This window comes from Tauraco erythrolophus, chromosome 20, assembly GCF_009769465.1.
Source record: "Tauraco erythrolophus isolate bTauEry1 chromosome 20, bTauEry1.pri, whole genome shotgun sequence".
Taxonomy (NCBI): domain Eukaryota; kingdom Metazoa; phylum Chordata; class Aves; order Musophagiformes; family Musophagidae; genus Tauraco; species Tauraco erythrolophus.
Genome location: NC_141484.1, coordinates 7,522,981 through 7,544,295, shown reverse-complemented (window position 1 = coordinate 7,544,295; position 21,315 = coordinate 7,522,981). Strand labels below are relative to the sequence as shown.

General features: G+C 41.0%; 1 protein-coding gene across 2 annotated transcripts in view; it reads left to right on the top strand.

Annotated features, from left to right (window-relative positions):
* Nucleotides 1-21,315, top strand: part of GRB2 (growth factor receptor bound protein 2) — a 46,577-nt gene that overhangs the window by 18,993 nt on the left and 6,269 nt on the right. Inside the window, exons 2-3 of one of the 2 annotated variants that reach the window (XM_009988987.2) lie at nt 15,568-15,665; nt 21,074-21,196. In XM_009988987.2, coding sequence (XP_009987289.1) covers nt 15,568-15,665; nt 21,074-21,196 — 221 coding nt within the window. The remainder of the gene's footprint in view (nt 1-15,567; nt 15,666-21,073; nt 21,197-21,315) is intronic. The other variant, XM_009988990.2, reaches the window with a different exon arrangement.

Genomic DNA, 21,315 nt, shown 5'->3' with positions numbered 1-21,315 from the left:
GTTTCCTTATCTACAGCACAACGTCACTATTGTTACTAGAAGGTCAACTTTAGTTGATTGCAAACCTTAACTTTCTAGTCCGTGATGGAGAAAGGGACTCTTTTTTGCATTGGGCTTATACGTTTTCCTGAGAACACTAATGCAAATGGTGTTAGGTGGACTTTGAGAATTACAAGAGGTCTTGGTCTTGAACTCGCAGAGAAAGCTGTGTCCTTTCTGCACAATTTCAAGCACCAACCAGGAAATAGGTGTTATTGCTTCTTCAGGCCTGTAAATGAAAAGAAAGCAAAATGACAGCTGCTGATTGTGGGAGTTAAAGAGCAAATATGATTCCCTATCCTTAAGAGGTTTGTGTTTTGTTGTAACTCCTGTTCAGATTCATAGGATATTTGAGATTTTGGTGTACCACGCTGATGGACTTCTACATTAGATACTGCAGGGAACTGTTTTTAAAGCATTCGATTATTGCTTTGGCTGTTCTGCTGGTCGTCTTTGAACATCAAGCATATTTGCCAGTTCCCATCCAGAAGTTGTATTTGGAGGACAGGGAAGAAAGTTGGAAAGGAAGGGGAAAAGATGTGTTAGTACGTCAAACAAAGCTGAGGTAGAAGGAAGCAGGTTCCTTCTCCTGTGTTTGTTCAGTCACTTTTATAGGTCATCTCAATGGGACCTTTCTGTAGAAAGGTTTATATTGTTAAACCTGGTTTTGCTTAGAGAGAAGTGTGCAAGGCAGGAACACAAGTTGCTGCCCCAACTGCCTAGAGTACATCGAGTGTGTAACTTTTAATTAGGCTTCATTGTTTTGTAGTACAGGGACCACTTGAGCTTTTCCTCTAGCTGCTAATTCCTGTGCTCTGTTGGTATAAAAGTCACGCAATTGACTGAGCTCCATTGGAACTGAGCAAGTTGGGAAAAAATGAAGCCCTTGTGAATTGTGGGGGTTTTTCTTCACTCTGTTCAGTCTTGACTAACTTCTCAAACTCTTTGGCCAGCACAGAGTGGGAATGGAGAGCTCAGAAGTGAGAGCGAATGGCTGGAGGGAAGAAGGTGCTGGGAGAAGCTTAACTTAGCTCTGTCACAAACTTCACTTGTGGAATCACTGCCTTGGGGATGTGTCTTTGCTTTACAAACAGGATATTGTTGTGTGTGTCACTCTACAAATGTCTGCACTACTACCGTAAGTAAGAGTTGTGCTGTGAACTGGTCAGGAAGGAGAGCCAACAGCAGAAAGGGTTTGTTGGGGTTTTTTTGTTTGGTTGGTTTTGGTTTTTTAGCTAAGGTTTTCTTTGATTTGGTTTTAAAGTAGTTGTGCTGGTTTCACTGAGGGCTGACCAGCTTTGTCATGGGAGTTGGATCAGCGTACCCTAAGCTGGCATTGCTGCTGGCTTTTGCTGCTGCCAGACTGCAGTCTTCATGCCTGCCCTCAGGCTATACATTTGGCTGAGTCTCATGATAGCAGAGCAGCATTTTCTTGGTGTTTATAGAGCAGACACTTTCTTTTTGAAACTTGAATTATTTTGCTTGCTGTTCTTGAGAACTCCTTAAAAATTTGCCTTACCAAAGCTGCTGCTTCTATTGTGCATTCACACTGGGTGGTGATGGTTGTTTTGCTTTGAGTGCTGAGTTGCTGGCAATGTTTTAATATATTTTTAGATAACAGTGAAGTATTTGTTTTTCAAATGAGAGGTAGGAAATTGCAAAGAATAAAGAATTGCATGAGCTGGCTTAGTGATAGCATGCCTGTTCCATCTGGGGTAGTGGAGGAGGAAGGGGGAATAGATGGTGATGTAAAGGCTGTTGCTGTGACAGTCTCCCAGTAATAACTTCTGTGAGGAGCTGTAAATGGTTGAAGGAAAAATAAAGATGTTGAGGATTCGTTGACTTTGACGCTTAGTGTGAGTCACATCTTCTCTGTTGTAAGAGGAGGATAATTCAAACGAGCACAGTGAACCCTTACTGTAGCAAAAGCAAAACTTTTCTTTTTTCACCCCTGAACTTCCTTCTTGACAAAGTGGGAGTTAGATTTCAATCAGTCTGAGTAAAGGGTTGTTTCTATAAACAAGAACCGTAAGAGTCCTGCATAAAATTATAGCCAATAGAGTCCTGGAAGTTCTGCATTGATAAGGCAAGTTTTTAATTTGTGGTATCTGTTGGTTTAAGGCAACTGCAGTAAGCCTTACACCTGAAAGATTCACATAGCCTTAAGATTGGAGGCTGATTGTTCATAACACAGTAGAAAAGTGGAGGGACCTTCTGCAGTATTTTGAGTTCTGTTTTCTGGTCTAATTATCACTAGTCTTTTCCATTCTGCCAGCATGGGAAGTGCACTTTATAAAGACCTGAATCTTCCATCCCGCAAGAATTTTTATCGTTTTGTTCTCACAATATACCTGGTAAATTTTATGGCCAAAGACAAATTATGTTCTCCCAAAAGTGCAGATGCGACTGCTATTGCTCTTCCTAACAACAGTAGGAAATACAGCTTCTTTGCATGGACTGACAGTTGTTTGGGGGGAGATTCTCGGATCCTGTCCAGAGCACTGATGTTGCTTTGTAGCAGTTACTTGTAAAATCCTATGTGGACCTTTTAAAAGTAATTTTCATTTTTTATCTCAAAATGAGATTTCAACACCATTTACTTCGCTTTCAGAAGGACAGGGATTGAAATGCATGGGTGAGGAGTTATATATTTTGAAGTTGGGGAAAATGCAGTTTGAATAGATGGTGATAATACTGTTCTTAGAACACTAAGGCTGTAAAACCCTTTTGGTACTAACAGGAAATGGCAGACTTCAGCTTCATTGGCCAGAGTGATCTGCCTTTGCAGCTGAGGCCTGAACTGAATGGTGATGGTATTGGGGGCAGCTGTCTCAAGGTAGCTGAACGTGGGCTTTTCCTCCTTCTGTACTTTCACATGCAAATGGCAGAGAATGCTCTAGGGACTGGTGGAAAAGTGTGTGTCTTAGATGTGTAAGAAATTAGTAAATATTGATTGTTCAGTTGCTGCAGAAGGATATCGCAATTAATGCTCGTTTGACATCCTTTGTCTAATAGGTTTGAGTTTTGCACACTGATATTAACAGGCAGTTTTTAAACCAAGTCCTCCTTTTTCCCATGTGTGTGGTTTCACAATGTGTAGTTGGATGTAAGGGATGACTCTTGCTGTGCGTGCCGGTGATGTAACCTGTTAAGAATTGAACTTGTCAGGAGGACCCACCGCTGTCATTGTTGAAAGTATAGAGCAGAAAAAGACTGGTTGGGCCCACCAGTATTTCTTGTTAGTGTCCCTGAACTTGATAACTGTTTCTTGAATGAAATCTGTGGTTTTTCTGTCTATGCTGCAAAAATCTTCCGATGTCTCTTTCCAGGATCAGTGTGAGGCTTAGCTTAACCTGACTGACTGACCTGAGGGTAACTTTTCTTTCCATCTTACCTATTAAAGGTCCCAGCTTCAATTTGTATACAGCTTGAAAAAGAACTGTCTTAACACCCAAATTAAGCCTACCATCAGAAGACATAAATACCTCCAGAAGCCTCAGCTGAGTCCTCACTCCTGCTTCCCCTTTTCCCTGCCTCACACCTGCAGTCAGTTCAGTCTGGTTTTTTGCCACCCCTTTGTAGGACCACCCACATGCTCCTCCTGGAACTTTTGTCCACCTCTTGCCATAGTCTGCTCTGTTTAATTCTGTCTGGATAAAACTTCAAGCAAGTGGAACTTCTTGCATATGTAAGTTTTGGGGTTGTTTGTTACGAGAATTGTAGAGCAGGCCTTTTTTGCCTTTTGAAACTGGAATGAAGGGTGTTTCCTTCACGACAGTGCCTGCTCAGGCAGTCTTGCCCTATTCTTTTCCTTCTCGTCTCCTCAGTCGCTTGTTTCAGTTCCGGAGTTGTACCCTGCACTTGGAGGTATATACATCTGTGTAGCCAACCAGTCAGCTGAGACAGGTGAAAAATACACCACCTCTCTTTGCTGCTTGGCAGTCAGATCAGTTCCTCAATCTGTCGAACTACACAAGTGCCTGTTACCAGTGCCCAGAGTGCACACGGGGGGGGGCAGCCACTGCATAAACCAACTCAAACAGTACTGCTGCCAGACACTGATAGTGTAGCCTCTGAGTTTGTAGCTGGGTAGGTTTTCAAGCTCAGAAATGTGAAATGTTGTTAATTCTGAGGTTAACAATTTCATTATTGACTGTTTTGAGAGATGCTTGCAAACGTCCTCATTCCTGGATGCAGACTTAAGTCATTTGGATTTTGGCTTATAGCTCTGTGTTCAGTTGAATAAGTGTCCCACTTTTCAAGGCATAACTTAACTGTGTTTTTTGAGGACTATCAACAAGAGATTTGAAACACACAAAAGTTCAGTAATACCAGAGTAACTCAAGTGTTTCTCAGCTTTTCAAATACACTTTCTTTTTAAATGGTGTATCAGGTGTAATTAAGCTAGGGAACTTTGTTCTGTAGATAATAAGTTGCCAAATATTATTCCTGGTATCTTTCTGCAAAGAGCTGAGTAAGAGTTTCACATTCTGTAAAATTTACAATGCTATGAAATATTAAGCAATCTCTCTTAAATGCAAGAATCTATTCTAGTAGAGTCCGAAAGCCTTTAAATTTTAAAACCAGATGAAGCAAATTAAGGTTTTTATTACTCTGTTAACTTGTCCACAGTGTAAAATGAATGCATAATAAATACTGCAATAAAACAGTTCAAACAAAAACAAAAGAAGAATTGAAGGTTGTCTATCTTGTAAATATACACCATATTAAAATTGCACCGAAAGCCTTTTTTCCCCCCAATATTGCTAATAGTCAGCAGGAATCTGCCTCTTGTCTCGATCTTTGGAAGCATGTTAGACCTTTTGCTCATGTGGTTGCGATAGCTTTTTCACTGGAAAAACCAGCTAGAGCAGCTGCAAATCAAGTTAGTTTACTTCCTTTAAAGCAAAATCTGAAAGTCTGTATTTTGAACACTTTTGAAACTTTTCTTTAAGCCCTTTACAGGTTTTATCTTTTCTTAGTGTGCTTTAAAATGTAGCAGATAGTGTTTCTAATTTTATTTTCCAATGAAATGTAGTTGAGTTTTGGGTAGTGGTTTAGGCAACCTTTAAATTTTTTTCCTTTTGGCTTACTTTGTAGCAGGCAGTTAAGGTTGGTATGTGTCTCTTGCTTCTCACCAAATAATCTGATTGTCAGTGCAAGGCATGTGCATTTTTTCTTTTAACATTTCTCTGGTTTTCAGTGAAATACATCAAGACTGTTTTCTTGGTGTCTTAAGATACGTTGTTAGTGACTTAAACTTGCTGGTGCATCCTGTGGTATTGAGCCTCGTAGTCCACCGAGCTTGGCAGCCTGTTTTATAAGCAACCAGGGAGATGTCGTTCAGCTGAAACCTATAGGAGAGGTTGTAAAGATACTTAGAAAGCCACGATCAAGCTCAGGTAGTGGTGGTTCACTGTTGCACTTGGAAGCTCTGAGTGTCTTTCCACAACATTATCTTGGGTATGATAATAGTGTGGTAATGAACCGAGTGATGAAATAGGGCGTGCTTATAATATTTGTGGTGATGATTAGTTGAGTTGGGGCTATTCATGGTGAAGATACAATTTAAACCTATCTTAATGGCTTGAAGAAATCTATTATAAAAACAGGAAGATGTTCAATAAGGATTAATTTACTGTCATAAACGTAGACAGAAATAATCAACTGCACCGATACAGGCTGGGAAATAACTAGCTAGGTATCAGTTCCTTTGAAAATACCCCAAACATTACAGTGGAAACCAGGTTGAAATGGAGGTGATGTCACACCCTTACACGCAAAACTCATAATGAGATGTGTAGACGGGGTTGTAACATCTATACAACATGCAAAGCAGCTTTTCCACTCAGTGCATGTTAAGCCTTGGCTGTGGAGCACTGTAGTTTGAAGTCCACAAAACAACTATAAAGCTGCCATCTAGTCACCCTAAACTTGTGGTCAAAGATTGATTAAGTCCAGGTCGTTCCATTAGTAATCATCTTTTCTCCTGCCCAGCTTTTCCAGCACCGGAGTAGAGGTGCCTTACATGGTGTGGTATTTTTGCAGGACGCCAAGTGTACCGAGCAATATTCAGCTTCAGTGGCTGCAGTCACCTTCTTTAAAGGTTTCTATTGCACAGCTTCTTGTAAACAGTTTGTCTTCCTTAACGCGTTCTTTTAGACTTTAACCTGCTATTACTGCCATTACACCACAGCAACTTTATTGTGTACAAGCATTAGAATGGTTGTAATGGAGAGCCTCTTACCTGGAGCAGTTGCATGGTGCTGCTCTGCAAATAACCATTCCTATCTGGTTAAAAGTGATAGGCAAATCGCTTGAGTTTGTGTGCCAGGAAAGGCAGTAATTAAGAATGCAAGTAGGGGAGTGGAGTGTTGGACTTTCTGATTTCGTGGGCAGTGAGGTATAGCAGAGATAATGGCACACGTCCTCCATTTGGAATAGAAAGCACAACTCTCTTAACTTCGGCATTTCTTATCTTTCATTCTTGACAGAGGAGTTTTTGGAGGTTTTATATCTGTGAAGGTTTGGGGTACTAAGGGTGAGGTGATGATGGGCTGGTTGTAACTGTTGCAATATCCTGTTCTTCAATGAAATGAAAGCCTTTCCTCGTCCTCTGGTGAATGTTTTGGTTGTGTGACTCCTGTAGGGTAGTTAAAGGCAACATGGGGGACAACTAGCAAGGAATTCTGCTTTCTGGTCCTAGCTCTGTTGTATAATCGCAGGGGAATTGTCCGTGTCTCTGTGAGCAGGTGTTATCTGCTTCCTTGGAGACAGTGAGAAATATGTTCTCTGGCAGTGTATTTTAGTAAGAGATATTAGGACAAAATAGGACACGCGCAAATAGAAATAGGAACTATGTGGTGTTCAAGTAAAATTGCTATGCAAAGCAGATTAAGAATGGATTTCATAAGCTATAAATCTAGTTTGATTTATGGACTGTCCTGCATGTGTATTTCCCCAGGATATTTTTCACTTTTACTACGTGCGACCAGCTTCATTTGTTTTGTAAAGCTCTGAAAGGGCAACCACAGCTGGAGTGATAAGCACATGTTACGAGTGCTTGTTCTTCATTACCTTTTTTGGTTTTTCTATTTGCACACCATCAAGTGATGGTTTACAACAGAGCCAGCATGATAAGAGAAGTTGCAAGAGAAATGTGCGATTTTGATGTGCTTGCAAACTGTCACAATACCACTGCTGGTATTTCTGCAGTGTTTCTCTGGTAAGCTTGAAAGTAACTCCAAAACACTCTCATTGGAATGCTTAATAGCTTTTTTTATTATCATTTTCTGGTAGAGTCGCTTTCAACCTTCATCCTTCAGAGCTTGTGCCAAGAGCTCTTACAAAAGCCTTACGATTTCCTTAAAGGCCTGAAAAGTTGCAGTTGGTAGTTCTTGGGTAAATAGTCTAGAGCATATGGTAACAGATGTGTTTTATGCTTGGTGTCCATGCTGCTAAACCTGAAGGGACAACTGGAAACAGCCCCTCTTTTAAGAGGGCCTGGAATTTATAGCATTTGCATTAGCAGCAAATATAGGAATAGAAACCAGGAGACCTTCCTCTGACCACTAGATAAAAGTAGTTCTTTCAGAATTTTTCTTCTCAGAATTGAGAGTTTATTTAGATGCTTAAGGCAACATGTACTCTGTTCTTTATGTACAGATGTGCATATATGCATTCAGGTTATTTTGGAGTGTGGTTTTGTGTTTTGAACCTTTCCCAAATAGAGCAGGTTTTTACTCAGAATTCAAGGCTGTTTTCTTTTCCTCAGTGAAAAAGAGGGGCGGATGGCATGGAGCTCTCTAGGTTTCAGAGCTTGGCCTCTTCTTCGGTTTGTGTGTTTCACTCATGGTGGTTCTTTTGGGACTCTGCTTAAACGTAAATTAAACAGTGCTAATCTGTTTACTTTTTAAATAAAAACTCAATGAGGAAAACACTCATTTGCAAGCAAATGACCATGCCCACTAGTACGTGAGTAAACTAATCCACACTGCGCTACAGAAAACTGACAAAATGCTGTGCTGGTCAATGCACCCGAATTCGATGTGGATTGGATTTGAGATTAAGGAAGGATGTTTTGTCTTCTGTTTCCGTGATAACATCCTGAGCACTACAGCTAGTTATAAAAGGCGGCTGGTCCTGGTCTTTAGTCACTGTAAACTAACCCTTGGTCTGTTAGGGAAAAACAACACTCCCCTTCCTCTTTTTAAGAAACTGTTCTTGTGAATCCCATAGCATTCTGCTCTCCTACATGTGCAAGCCAAGCTGTGGAGCTTAGGCTGTGATAACAGTCTTTTTCCTTTTTTATACTTCATTTTGATCAAGCACTGAAATGAGACAGTGCATTCACTACGGCATCCAAATGTTGAACAGTCGTCTTTATGTTATGAAGTTCGTCAGAATTAGTGTTCACTTAAGCACCGTAAAAGTTTCTGAACATAAAACGAATCTCACTTGTGAGAGTCCCTGCTGTTACTGAGACACTTGGGGGTCTTTTAGATGAGGAAAGCCTAATTAGAACCCTAGCCGTAGCTACTTCTAGCTCTGTAAAGCTATTTGTGTTTGGGTTGTAAAATCGCCAATACTTATTTTTACTGCAGGCTGCCATTCTTTCTGTCATGGAGATTTTGCAACAACCTTCTTGAAAAAATGCAATTTGTAGTATCTATAGCTTAACCTTTATAATAGCGGGAGGGCTAATTTAAGAGAATTTGGTAACCGCTGAGGCTGATCGCTAATCTCGCCTTCACAAGCAACGTAGGCAGAACTGGTAAATCTGTTATCGTTTTATCTCTGTGTTTGTGCTAGTGGAAACTTCCTCCACAGAAGGAAACTTAATTGAAGATGAGACCTGTGGCAAAGTTCTTTGAGCTTTATTGACTCTTTCCAGGATCTCCATTAGACATTTTGGTGGTCACTGCAATATACTTTAAAATACTGGGTTTTTTCCTCCTGTCTCTTTGTGCCACGTAAACCTAAAAAAAGGTGAGCATAGGGAAAGAGAATTGTTGTCTAGATTGTTCTTGGTTTACTTCTCTCTCGTTTTCTCCTATTATCTTATAAATAAATAAGTCTTCATAATTGAAGACTTATTATAAAGATATTATTATATTTTATAAATAAATAAGTCTTCATAATTTGCCAGAGGGGATGTAGTAGTACAAGACTGGCAAGGCCTGAGAGGCAAGGTAAGTTAGTCTGTGCTGACTTCTGTCCTGGTGGCTAGACTTGAGTGTACCTCCACTAACTTAACTTGCCTCAAGTATCCTTGTGTTACATACAAAAAAAATCAAGGTGGTTTTGGAGTGGAAGCGTGAATGCTAGTTGCTAGCTGTATTTCTCTCTTTGGACTTTGCTTTGTTACAACACGTTTTACTGTACTTGCCAGGCAGTGCTACTATAAATTTCTTGACACTCCCCTCTCTCTCTCTGGAGTTTTGCATGGTGAATTATTGCCTGGAATAGCAATTGCAACTTGCCTGTGTCTCACATAGTTAAAAGTAACGGCCTTTCCTTTAATCTTGCCCAGCTATGTCCCTCCATCAGCCCTTTCTGAAGCTTAAGGGAATACTGAATTTACCTATAAATGTTTGTATGGAACAAGCCTCCAGTGATGAGCAGATTTGCGCAGTACACTTGGTAGGTAACACTTACAGCTTGGAAAGAGACACTCAGACCCTGGAGTGATGTGACTTTCATTGTAATTTTTTGTTTGTTGTCTCTCAACTTTGTATTGTATTTTACTTTGGACTAGTTTCCAGGTTCCTTCAAGATGAATAGAAATAAGTTTCTTTAAGAAGAAAACTTATCTAAAGATAGCACTGTGTAACCCATGCACTAGCCTTTTCCTTTGAACAGCTTCAGAATTTCATTTCCTTGGTTCCTGCTTTCGGCTGCTTGGCCTGCTGTGGTAGACACCATCGGTGTGAAAAGTCAGAGGGTGTGCCGTGTTGAAGTAGCAGTCGTCACTTTAGAGAAGGCTTCTGACAAAAGCACCGCTTGAGGAGCGGGGAAGATGGGCCTTGTACTTCGTCTTTATTGTGGTGGAAAGACTTTCTGAATTACTTTTTTTTGTTGGAGTTTGTATTTTGTGCTCTTTTTGTGCCTTTAAAAAGATAAGGGTGGGAAGAAGTGTTTCTGTAGTGATGACAAGAATTGGGGTGAGGGCAAGAATTAAAAACCTGTATCTATAACACATTATTGCATTATATTACAATCTACATATGTTACTTAGGTATTATATTATAATACTTAGTAGTTGAATGCAGTTTAAGAAACAATCTTCCTCTGGCTGTTTCCAGTAATGTTTGCTCAGTGGTGGTTAGACATTTTCACAGCTTTTTATATCCACCTAGAGAGTGAGTATTCACAATCTCAAAGCATGTCTAAACATGGTGCTTTAGGTTTTGGCCTGAAAAAATATGAATATTTTGCATTTCCTATGTGTGATTATGATAAATCAAATTGAAGGAAAAGCCTAAAATATTTTAGCACTTGTGTGTTCTTGAGCTAGTCACCTTAATTGTCTGATGTATCTTTTTGCGTTGCGTGTTTGAAGTTAAAATCAACTGTACTGTATGTTGTCATAAGTAAACCAAGACAAGAAAAAATCTGATTTGGTTTGACTTGAATTGTGATGCTGTTTTGGCCTGCAGATTACCCTGGGTTTCCGTAAGATGCCATTGCCTCTGTGCAGCCGCCTTGTTGATGGTGTTAGCCAGAGTGAGGAGGATTCATTTGTTCAGGGGATTTCATGCAAAACGAAGATGAAGCAAGGAGCTGCAAGCTACCAGGCAGTGTCTTGGGTTGTCTTCTACAAAATCCTGAAGAGATGAATTTTAATATCCTGTGATGCCATTTGCAGTGATTTTTGTGGGGAAGGAAAATGCTATATAATGGACTGTGTTGAACTTGCTGTGTTGAATCCAGTGGGTGCTTGCTGGTTCTGTAGCTAGCTCATACCTCTCTTCTTGGAGCAGAAAAGGAGCTATTTTTCTCTGAAATGAAAAGCTGTATTAAAGCAGCTCTGCGGAGGCTGAAAACTGTCCTCCCAACCATCATTCCACCCTGGGACGAGTAATTTCTGGGCTTAAAAATTCACTTGCAGCATTGCTACCTTTGAATCATTTGTTCACTTAAAAATTTTAATTCTTGCCCTAGTTTGAGTGTAGTGAGCGCTTTCCTTGGATTCCTGAGACTTTGGGAGTGTTGTTAATAACATTGTGTTGTTTTCTTTGTGGCAGTGTCAGCACAACTTTGTCAAGGAGAAAAACCACATTGGCAGCTAACAGGTTGTACTTGAGCAGTTACATTACCTTCCGTTTCAGTTAGCACATCAAGAATCCCAAAACCTTACAGTGCAGGGAAAAGAGGAGGTTCGGCCAAAGCTCAGAGCCCTCTCTGAACAAGTTTTTTGGGTTTTGTCTCTCCAAAACGCAAGCATTCTGATGAGTTTGACTAAATTCTCAAGCACATAAGTACATTTGAGGCCTTTTTAGTTTTGCGTTTGCATGTGGGAGTCAGCTTGAGAGCTGAGACGCCAGATCTGCTTGTTACGATCCAGTTTGGTGCCTGCATATTCCTGGAAGTTGTTTGGTTTTGAGAGGATCAAGACCGGTGTGCAAACAATTCACAAAGGTGGAAAAGCTGTGCCTAGAAATATTGGCTAGGTATGGAATTGCAAATGGCTGGGCATGCTTTCAGTGTGTGAACCGTTCCAGCTAAAACTTGGGAACCACCTCGTGTGGCTCTTCAGTGGTGGCTCTTCTCCATTTCCATGGGAACAGATGGACTTTTGTTGATAAGAGATCTGTTATCAAACTAGGAAACTAATGGGCAGCAGTTGAGCCACCATTACCGTAAAACAGGGCTGACTACAGACTGAGGACATCACATGGCAGTATGTGTTCAAGTGTAGTGGCTAAAAATATCCTTCCTTCTTCCTCCTCTCAGGCACAGATGCCCCAGTGTGAAAGGAAGACTTGGTTAGATCTATAGCAGACATGGGGATTGGCTGCAAAGGAATGCTTTATGTTTTGACCTATACAAAGAGCAGTTTTTAACAGTTGTTGTGATAAATGTGTGTTTGTGCCTTTTAAATTTTTTTGCAGGCTCTGAAGGCTCTCTCAGTTTGGAGCAGTGAATCTTTTAAGTTTCGTCTTGTTGCTTAATTTATTCTGTATTTGTTTGTACTTGGGGAAATTTTTCAGCACAGAATCTAGTGATACACGCAGTACTTAGACTAAATTTGATAGCTTTGGTAAGCCCGGGGAAAATCTTACTGTAGTTCAGTTAAGAATCTGTACTTTTCTTAGAGGCATAGCACTGATTTTTAAGTATCCAGATGATACATTTTATTCTCAATTGTTATCTGGAAGTCACTTGGAGGCCTGTTGGAGATATGAGATAGATGGATTTACTGGATGCTTTTCTTAAAATGTTTGGCAGCAAAATGGTTTAATTACTTAAAGTCAGTTCTTTCATTTCAGTGTGTTTACATCTTAAAAGAGAGTAATGTCAGATGTAAACGTCAAAACCGGATACACCAGTGCAGAGAATTCTTACGTGTGTTCCCGACTGACTTTTCAGACGTTAGTGGCATAATTGTTTTTTGAAAGCCGAAATTTTACATGACTATTCTGTAGTTCTCATAATAATAGCTACATAAGTTCATGGCAGCCTCCAGAATTCCAGCCTTGCGCGCGTGACTGCAAAGTTGTCCTGAATTTAAGGTACTTCAGTATAAGCCGTTTTTGCTTGACTAACAGTTGGGAGCAGCTCCGGCAGTGTCTGGAAAAAATGATTTTGTAGATATCTGTGCTGTGGAGGTGACTCCTCTTGAAATATGTGAACATGGAGCTTTGTAAAGAAAACAGTACATTCCATTGCCTCTGGAAGAGTGCACACTGAAAGACCCAGAGAGGGGAAAACAGGGGTGTTTACAGGGTGGATAAGTTCTCTGGTATATAATACAGGGCACGGATAGTTTGGCTGTCTGCCAGGGTGCGAATGGAGCTGTGACAGCTAGTTAAAATGGTCCTGGAGAGGACAACCGGCTGTGAAGATACGTCAGTCTGGGTGTGAAGCAGGAAAAAGCCCTTGGAGCAAACAAAGCCGCTGAAGGGAGGGAGCTGCGGAGGGTTCGTTAGTACAGCAGAAGTCCCCTGAACAGGTTGTACATGCGTACGTGTGGGCAGTTCACCTTACTATGCTTTTATCCAGCTTTTTTTTGTCTCCTGGTCACAAAGCTTAATGCATGCCTCAGCAATGCTCCCTCGCTGGCATTTGGCTTCAGGCCAAGCGTTAACGAGTACCCCAAGCCCGATGTGATTTGGCTCGTTCAAATCTATTAGCATATCTTCAGAGCAAGATAAAACTCATTAAAATCATTTACATTTGGGCATTAGAATTTCTGATAATTTTTAATACCTACTGCCAAAAGCACAAATATGTGGTCATGTCCTTCATGTGAAGCTACGATTTACCTTTTTTTTTTGTATAATCCTTGGAAAAAGAACAGACTGCCATATCCCTTAACTGCTCTCTGATGGTAATTAAATCAGTTTGTAGCCGACAATCTTATCAAAGGTTTGATCTGTGCTGTCTTTGATAAAGGGATGCACACTACTGCATAAGATTTGGCTTGTTAGAAATCACATCACAATGTGTCACGTTTGTGTTCTGTTGTGTTGTAAATGGCTCTAGTGATGGCGGCTGAAGTATATAACCACCAAACTTCTGGTCATCCAAGCCGTGTGCCAAAATCTTTGTATGACCGAGTTGTAGATCTGGGCTTCAGCCTGTGCCCTCTGTCTCCCTAGTCTCTATCAATTCACTTTTCTACATACCTGTTGTTAATTCCCTGCTCAGTGTCTCAGAGCTGCCAGCTGGTGCCATCTACCTGTATTTCGCATTCTGGAGTTGAACCGGTTTCTGCACAGAGCGCTGTCCCGTGGTCCGTACGGTGGTTATGAGAGATGTGCACTGTTTTCCTGCTCAAAGGCAATTCAGCAGACATCAGCTGATCCGTGTCAGCCCTCCATGTGCCAGCTTACCTCGGAGCCTGCAACAGAGACGCTCTTCAACTGCTCGTGACCTGTGGTCAGGTTGTCCTTGCTGAGCGACCAAACTGTAATGCATGCTAGAACAATGCTTGTAAATAAATAAATAGCAGCCCACAGTACTAACTGCACAAACGATAGCTTCAATGTTTATAACCGTATGAAAGTACTTAGGATCTTTTAAGTATTAAAGTCTCTCCAACTGAAAATATCCTGAATGGGGCCATAAAGGGTGCGTATTTTTGCTCCCCTAAAGTTCTGTAGATGTGGCTCTACTACGGTTTGAGTTCCCTGGCAGCTGGGGAATGTGCATCCTGCCATTAGCCTCTTTGGGAGTTAAGGAACAGGCAGGTAACCATTACCCACCATAATTCACTGAGGAGATTCAGATTCTCTTCTCATTTTACTTTACTGGATTTCACTTCAGTAGATGTTGAGGTTTCTCTTTTATATGTAATAGCAATGAGGCAGATCAGGGTGTTAATGTATTTTTGAAAGGCAGCAAACATTGGTCTTCAGAGTTTCATTTTCTGAAGCACTCCCATCATCATCTATAAGAATTTTAAGGCCTACACTTGCAAATTCTTGTCTGCTTTTCCTTTTACATTTATTTATTTCCTCTCATCACCCTTCCAAAAAAAGAAACATAGTGATTACATAAAAAAAAAAATTAAAAGTCAGAAATGGCAATAATTGCTTATGAGGATTTTAGTTTTTTGGTGGGTCTCTTCACCATAACTGCATGTGTTTGTAGTATCTGATCTCTGTATCTGCGCTCATGTTGTCTTTCTCTCGTTTCCTCATGTTCCCACATTCAGGCAAGTCACTCTTTCTGCTGTCCGATTTAACCTGGTTTTAACTTGTATCAGCAAAGCCAGCTGAAGCTGCCAGTTGTTCCTGCAGTTGGGCCCGTGCTAATGTTGTCATGAGGGAGATTTTTTGTAAAATTCTCTGATATAGGTGTTGCCTAGAATCTTTAACATATCCAGTGTGCAAGTAGTGCAAATACAGAAAAGCTGGATGGAATCATGTTTGTGCTGAAAGCATCAGGTTTGTGAGCTGAATTCAGGAAAAGGTGGTCATTAGAAGTGATAAAGAATCAGAATTTCTCAGCTTGCAGATTTTGGATAGAATTTTTTGGTGATGACAGCCACCTTAATCTTTGGCATGGATCTCTTACTTACGTTGTTAAAAGTACCTGTGGACTTAGAGTGACTTTCTTACTCCAGTGTGGGGTTTGGGCGCTAAAATCCTTTGGCTGTTTCAAATTACTTGTCCAGCTTTTCGTTCACCACAGTTCTGAACGCTCCTGAGATGCAGTGGAGCAGGATGACACACCATTTTTTATAGGTTCATCTTACAAGAGCAGCCTTTGAAACAAGAGTGGGAAGAATAAGCTAGAACCGTCATCAGTTTTGCTGTATCTTGAAATACACTAAGCTTATTTTTTGTTTGCTTCCTTCAGGTTTTGAATGAAGAATGCGATCAGAATTGGTACAAGGCAGAACTCAATGGAAAAGACGGCTTCATTCCCAAGAACTACATAGAAATGAAACCACATCCGTAAGTAGAACTCTGGTGACAGGCTCTCTTGATCTTTCTTTTGCACAGGAAGAAAGGTTTTCTGCTGAATACTTTGCAAAGGGTACCTTACCAGATCTACCAAAATGTATGGATAGATAAAGGATGTCTATTGAGTTGTATCTCTGACTTTAATGTTTACTGTAACTCATTTCACAGCTAGCTATATAGCAGGATATTTTTGGAAGCTTTTCTGGTGGTTGCTCTGGTATTCTGCTGTAGGGTCAGACAGACTTGGGGGTAGCAGGTGTAAACCAGCAGAAAGCTCTTCAGTAGGGAGTTGTCACCACCACTGCTCCAGAAAAAAGAGTGACTGTGCTCCTGTGATGATTCTCTATTTTACGTAGCAGATAAGAGTAAAAATTATGGCATTCAGAGCTCACCAGAAAAATATGTAAGGGTATTTGGAACTGTACTCTTAGTATGTCACATCCTGAGTATAGAATCACCGAGTAATTTAGGTCAGACAGGACTTCTAACATTCCTCTGCAGTAAAACCTGTGATCAGAGTTTTTACAAGAAGCTGTAGCGTTTCAGTTGCCCACAAAAACTGATGATTGATTTGTTAATTGTTGGCTGTAATTATATTATGAAGATATTGCAGTTAAATCCAATCCAGATCTATTTTTCTCAGGGCTCTTTTGAAATAGCAGAAGGAAGCTTCTGAGAGACTGTGTCCCAAGAAGGAGAGGAGGTACACTGCTTTAGTGCAGCGAAGTGGGAAGTGAAGCAAGGATGAACAAGAAAATTCTGAAATTGTTTAAAGTCTTGTCTGCTGTAGTAACATGTCTGGTTTACCTTGATCGTGTTAGTCCACTGGGGATCACAAATGTACATTGCAATTTCTCTCTCATTGATTTGAATCATCCTGTGTCTTCTCGTGGCAGTTTTGCAGGCGTTTAATTTGTAGTGTGGTAATGTCTCCTGTGATGATGATCAGTTCTGGAATCATCCATGGTGTTTTGTTCTAGAGGGATAGAGCTGTCAGTGTTCCACTTTTTGATACCAAAAGGGAATGAACAATATCTGCGCCTGCAGTGGGTGAATTTGGTAGTGGTTTTAAGCATAGTTAATGTCACCTTTTCTGAAGATGTTCAAACTGCTGATGGCAGCTGAATGGAGTTAACTCCATGTCTCAGCAATGCTGGGAATCCTAACTGGTGCATTAACAACCTTGGGAAATTACGCAAAAGTTTTTATAGCCTGATGTTTGCTTGGCTCTAAGGCAGAGCTCTCTAAGTAGTCATACAGGTCATAAAAAAAGCAAATTGCAGACAGCTGACCAGGTGTGAGAAAGAGAATATTCCTTTTCTCAGACTAGTATCAAATCATGTTGTAGGAAGGTGGCACAAGAGCTTTCAAGAGGATTTGGAAAGAAAGCAACTGAAAATGGCTTTAAATTCTGTCCTAGGAGCTGAGACTTAAATCCTCCAGCACTACAGCTAGTCTTAAGTGCAGTATTTCGGTTGCTTGTGTTTTGCAAATCTTAGTTTGCTTTGTGAATACCAGAAAATGAAGCTCAAAGGAAAATGTGGCACCTCTTGGTCACCAGCTGAGTCACTTGGGTTCTGAAGGGTTAATCTGAGTTGTCACATCAATTAACAAAGAGAAGATACAAGCAGACATAGCCATGATACTGGGAGAAGAGCCAGGAAACTGGGCAGGGAGGCTTCCTGTGAGGGCACAGCACAGTTCAGTGGCAGGTTTACCTTTCTCCCTTTAAGGAGGCAGGGGAAGAATTTGGCGTTTATGAAACAGCCTGGATTGGGCTTATGGTGTTTGTATCTCAAGTTTTGTGTTCATAATCAGCTTGCCTTGAAGGTATTGCTGGAGCCTCACTTTGCAGTACTGTAACTTACGTGGAAGAAATGGGCCAAGCTAAGTGGTGGTGCCAAGTAAAGCCAAAGGAATTGCCAAACTGTGGATTGAAATGAGTGTGAACGCAATGTGAACTTGCGTTGTACCAGCATATCCCCTTTAGCTGTGCACATCAGCAGTAATGCCTGGGTTTGGTTTTGAGTGCTGACTGGGTGAGTTTCACTTACGTTTCAGAGCTATTTGGTGACAAGTGTTATCAAGCTTAACCCTTCAGCAGGGAAGCTGTGGGAATGTTGTCAGGTTTTTTGGCCTAATTCTCTTGGACATGCTGTGATTTTTGTTAATTTTTTCAGTCATTCTGTAGCCAAGATTCATATATGCACAACAGTTGTGATGCTTTACAAGTGCATTCTTAAGTAGACACTAGTCCTTCAAAATTGCTTTCTTTCTTTCATCTATGGGGTTTTCTTTTCATCTTTTTTAGATTTAGAATTCAAGCCCCTTTTACTCTGAATGGCTAAAGTGGTAGTGAAGACATAAAACTGCAAGGGAGTTCATGAATTGTGAAAGATTTTTACTCTATTTAAAGTAAATGGCCTTAGAAACAGCTGACAGAAAATTTCATCTTGTTACTTTGGAAGTGTTACTTCCTTTAATCAAATTGTATGCTTACACTTTGTAGTGGTTCAGTAAAATTTAGGGGAAAAAATAGAGTATACTTCTGAGGCTTTGGGAAGGGTTATGGAAGTCCTGTTAAGCTCTTTCAGGCTTTCCTTCTATTTTACAGAGATGAGTGAGGTCCTTTCGTTTTTATAAGATGAGGCTTTCATTTCCACGTCACATGCGAGTGATAATTATTTGAGTACTAAACAGAATTAAAACACTTTGTAAAGAAGAACTATGGCAAGATACCTAAAATCATAATACAAAGCTTGCTTTATGGAACATTTGGCAGAGGCAAAATTCGAGACTTCTTTGTTTCTGACAGTGTTGCCAAAAGCCCAGGAAACAAAATACTATTTTTGAATTCTGAAGGAGTTTCACATATGGTTTCTTTTGGTTGATTTTTGAAGGCAAACAACACAGGTAGACGTTCCGTCTGCTGTCTCTGCCACCACCTCAGGTACCAAGAAGCAGTGCAGATGCTGATCCACCAGGAAAGTACTAAATGCCATGAAGTTCTTTGTCACTGGAAATAGGATGGTTGTGGGAGAGAGCTCATCGTTTCCATTCCAGGGGATAAAAAGAACACAACAAGACTTGCAAGCCCATAAAACATGGCTAGGTGATCATGGAAACAGAGTTTGTAAACAAGATGTATCATTTTCAGTGCCAAAATACTTTTCATAATGGAGCTGCATAGCTAAATGGAGTGAACATTCCTTTTACAAGGGGAATGTCTTAGAGTTGATTTACTGAACATGTTGCATATAGTAGAAATACATCTGTGGACTCATCATCCTTGATATAATATAGGGATTTGGTTTTGTGTAGGCTGCTCAGGTGAGCAGATCCTGAAGACAGCCAGTGAGAGGAGCGAGGGCTGCCAGTAGCTGGATAGTCTGATAATCAAGTGATTGGGTCCTCCTTCGCCTCTAGAGGTAGCTTCCTCTTAGAGAGGAAGATCCGGTGACTTTGTGATTTCATGAAAGCTTCAACTTCTCTTAAGAATGACTCTGTTTCAGGGAGGGTTCTGCAACTTCCATCTTTTTGCTGCACCAAAACCCTCATTGTAGAAAGTGAACTTTGTGAGTGGAGCTCTTGTTGTTAACTGCCATCCTCTAAGGTCAGAGATCTGCGTGGTTACAGGCTGTGGTAAGTGCTTCTGTCCTGTGTGATCTGGAAGTCAGAACTGAAAGCTGTACTTCTGGTGGTGAGGATGGTTCTGCTTTTCCCATGCCATGTGACCTACCACTGAGCCCTTGTTTGCCTTTCATCTTGGATTAGTCTGGAAAGGCAAATGTAACTGTGGGTAAGAATCCTGTGACCAAGGGCTGTTGGTCAGTGCTGATGGTCTGGTTGCCTGAGGTAGGTTCACCCTTGGTGTCATGGAGGTTGTCAGCCCACTGGCTTTGACGTCTGCACAGCTGTCAAGAATTTCAGATGTGGCTTGGTGGTGGAACTATTTCATATGACTGCTTATGTGGAAGCTGCTAGATTGTCCTGACTGTAGGAGAAAGCAAGAAAATAGGCTCCTGAAAGAGGTGTTGTCGGGATCTTGCCTACAACAGAACGCCATGCCCGGCTCGGTGCTCCTCTGCAAAGGAAGCGGAGAGTCTTTGAGGGAACTTTTCTCACTTGTTCTGCATGGAACTCCACTCCTGGCGCCTGCCTTAGCTTTCTGTTATATCATGCCTGTCTTTTACCACAGTGCTCTGGTAGGGATAAAAGAATTGGACTCTGGGCTGCAGGAACAACCAGCTGCTGAATGAAACTACTAATTCTCTCTGCAGAAGTAATCGTGTCTTACCACCTGATGTAAAAGAGACTAGAAGCTGTTTTTGATAGAAAATGCACTTTCCATTTGTGCAGGATGGGTCAATCCATAGGCAGGATCTTGTTTCTACAGCTGAGATGTTTCTGAAGAGAAACCTTGTGAGTGAACTCCCAGTGTTTCCCTTGCATTTTGCAAATTCTACTTTTTTTTTTTCAAGATTCCTACCTGCTAAAGTAGTGATGGTTTTGTGTTTAATCCTTAATAACTTAAATTTTCTATATTGTCTGCTCTGCAAATCATGACTAAGGCATGGGTGACTTCTCCTTAGGAGGCATAAGTAAGAAAGGAGACTGTGTAATTACTCCCCACTGATGATTGCTAGGTACTAACCGTGAAACAAATGCTGCTGTATCATAGCAAAGTTCAGTAGTGCCCAGCCACCAGTGCAGGACTTCTTTGTTGTCTCTGAATGGATGGCATCATACGGTTTGGACAATTAAAACTTTGCATGTAGAGACATGAGACTTTCTTCCCTAGTGACACAGGAAGGGACTTGAGTTTCTTGCTTGAGCTAGGCGTTCAGGCTGTTTGACTGCAGGTTATGAGGCCTGGCTCCCAAGGTATCAGTGCAGACCGCAGCAGACACTTCAGCTTTGCCCAAGGTTGTAACTAGTTCCCAGGGCAGTGGTCTTAGTCCCACAAAGCAGGGCTTTGCTGTGAAGTAGTTGTGCACGTTAGGTTCTCGTTGTGATGTTTTATATACTAAACTGCAGATACAGTAGAGTGCAAAACAATGTGAATAGTGCATTGAATTTTGAGCAGGGATTTTTCCAGCTCTGAAAATAAATACTGTAATTTGAGGATTTTGCTCTTACTGCATCTCTGCTTTGCTAAATTGGGTGAAACAGGGCTATTGCAAGCACCTGCTTATCAAGTCATGGTTGCTTCATTGCCAGGATGAAGCATTGTGAAAATCTGCGTGGTTCGGTAGCCTGTATTGGAGTGGCAGTGAGGTGCAGTGTAGTTGTTTCTGTTAGGAATCATTTAATCTCTGTGTGAATATCTACATCTGACTATTCCATGAAAAGATTAAATTCTTAGCTTTCCCTGTTGTTTTCTTTTCCTCACTCCACAGGTGGTTTTTTGGAAAGATTCCCCGAGCGAAGGCTGAAGAGATGTTAGGCAAACAGAGACACGATGGTGCCTTCCTCATCAGAGAGAGTGAGAGTGCTCCTGGGGACTTCTCCCTCTCAGTCAAGTAAGTAATGCCCAGAAGCAATCATGTAATCAGGCCATCTACTGCTCGTTTGGACTAGTGGGTAAAGGACAGGTGGTTGTCAATGCTGAGGAGCAGCAGTAATCTTTCAGATGCCCTAT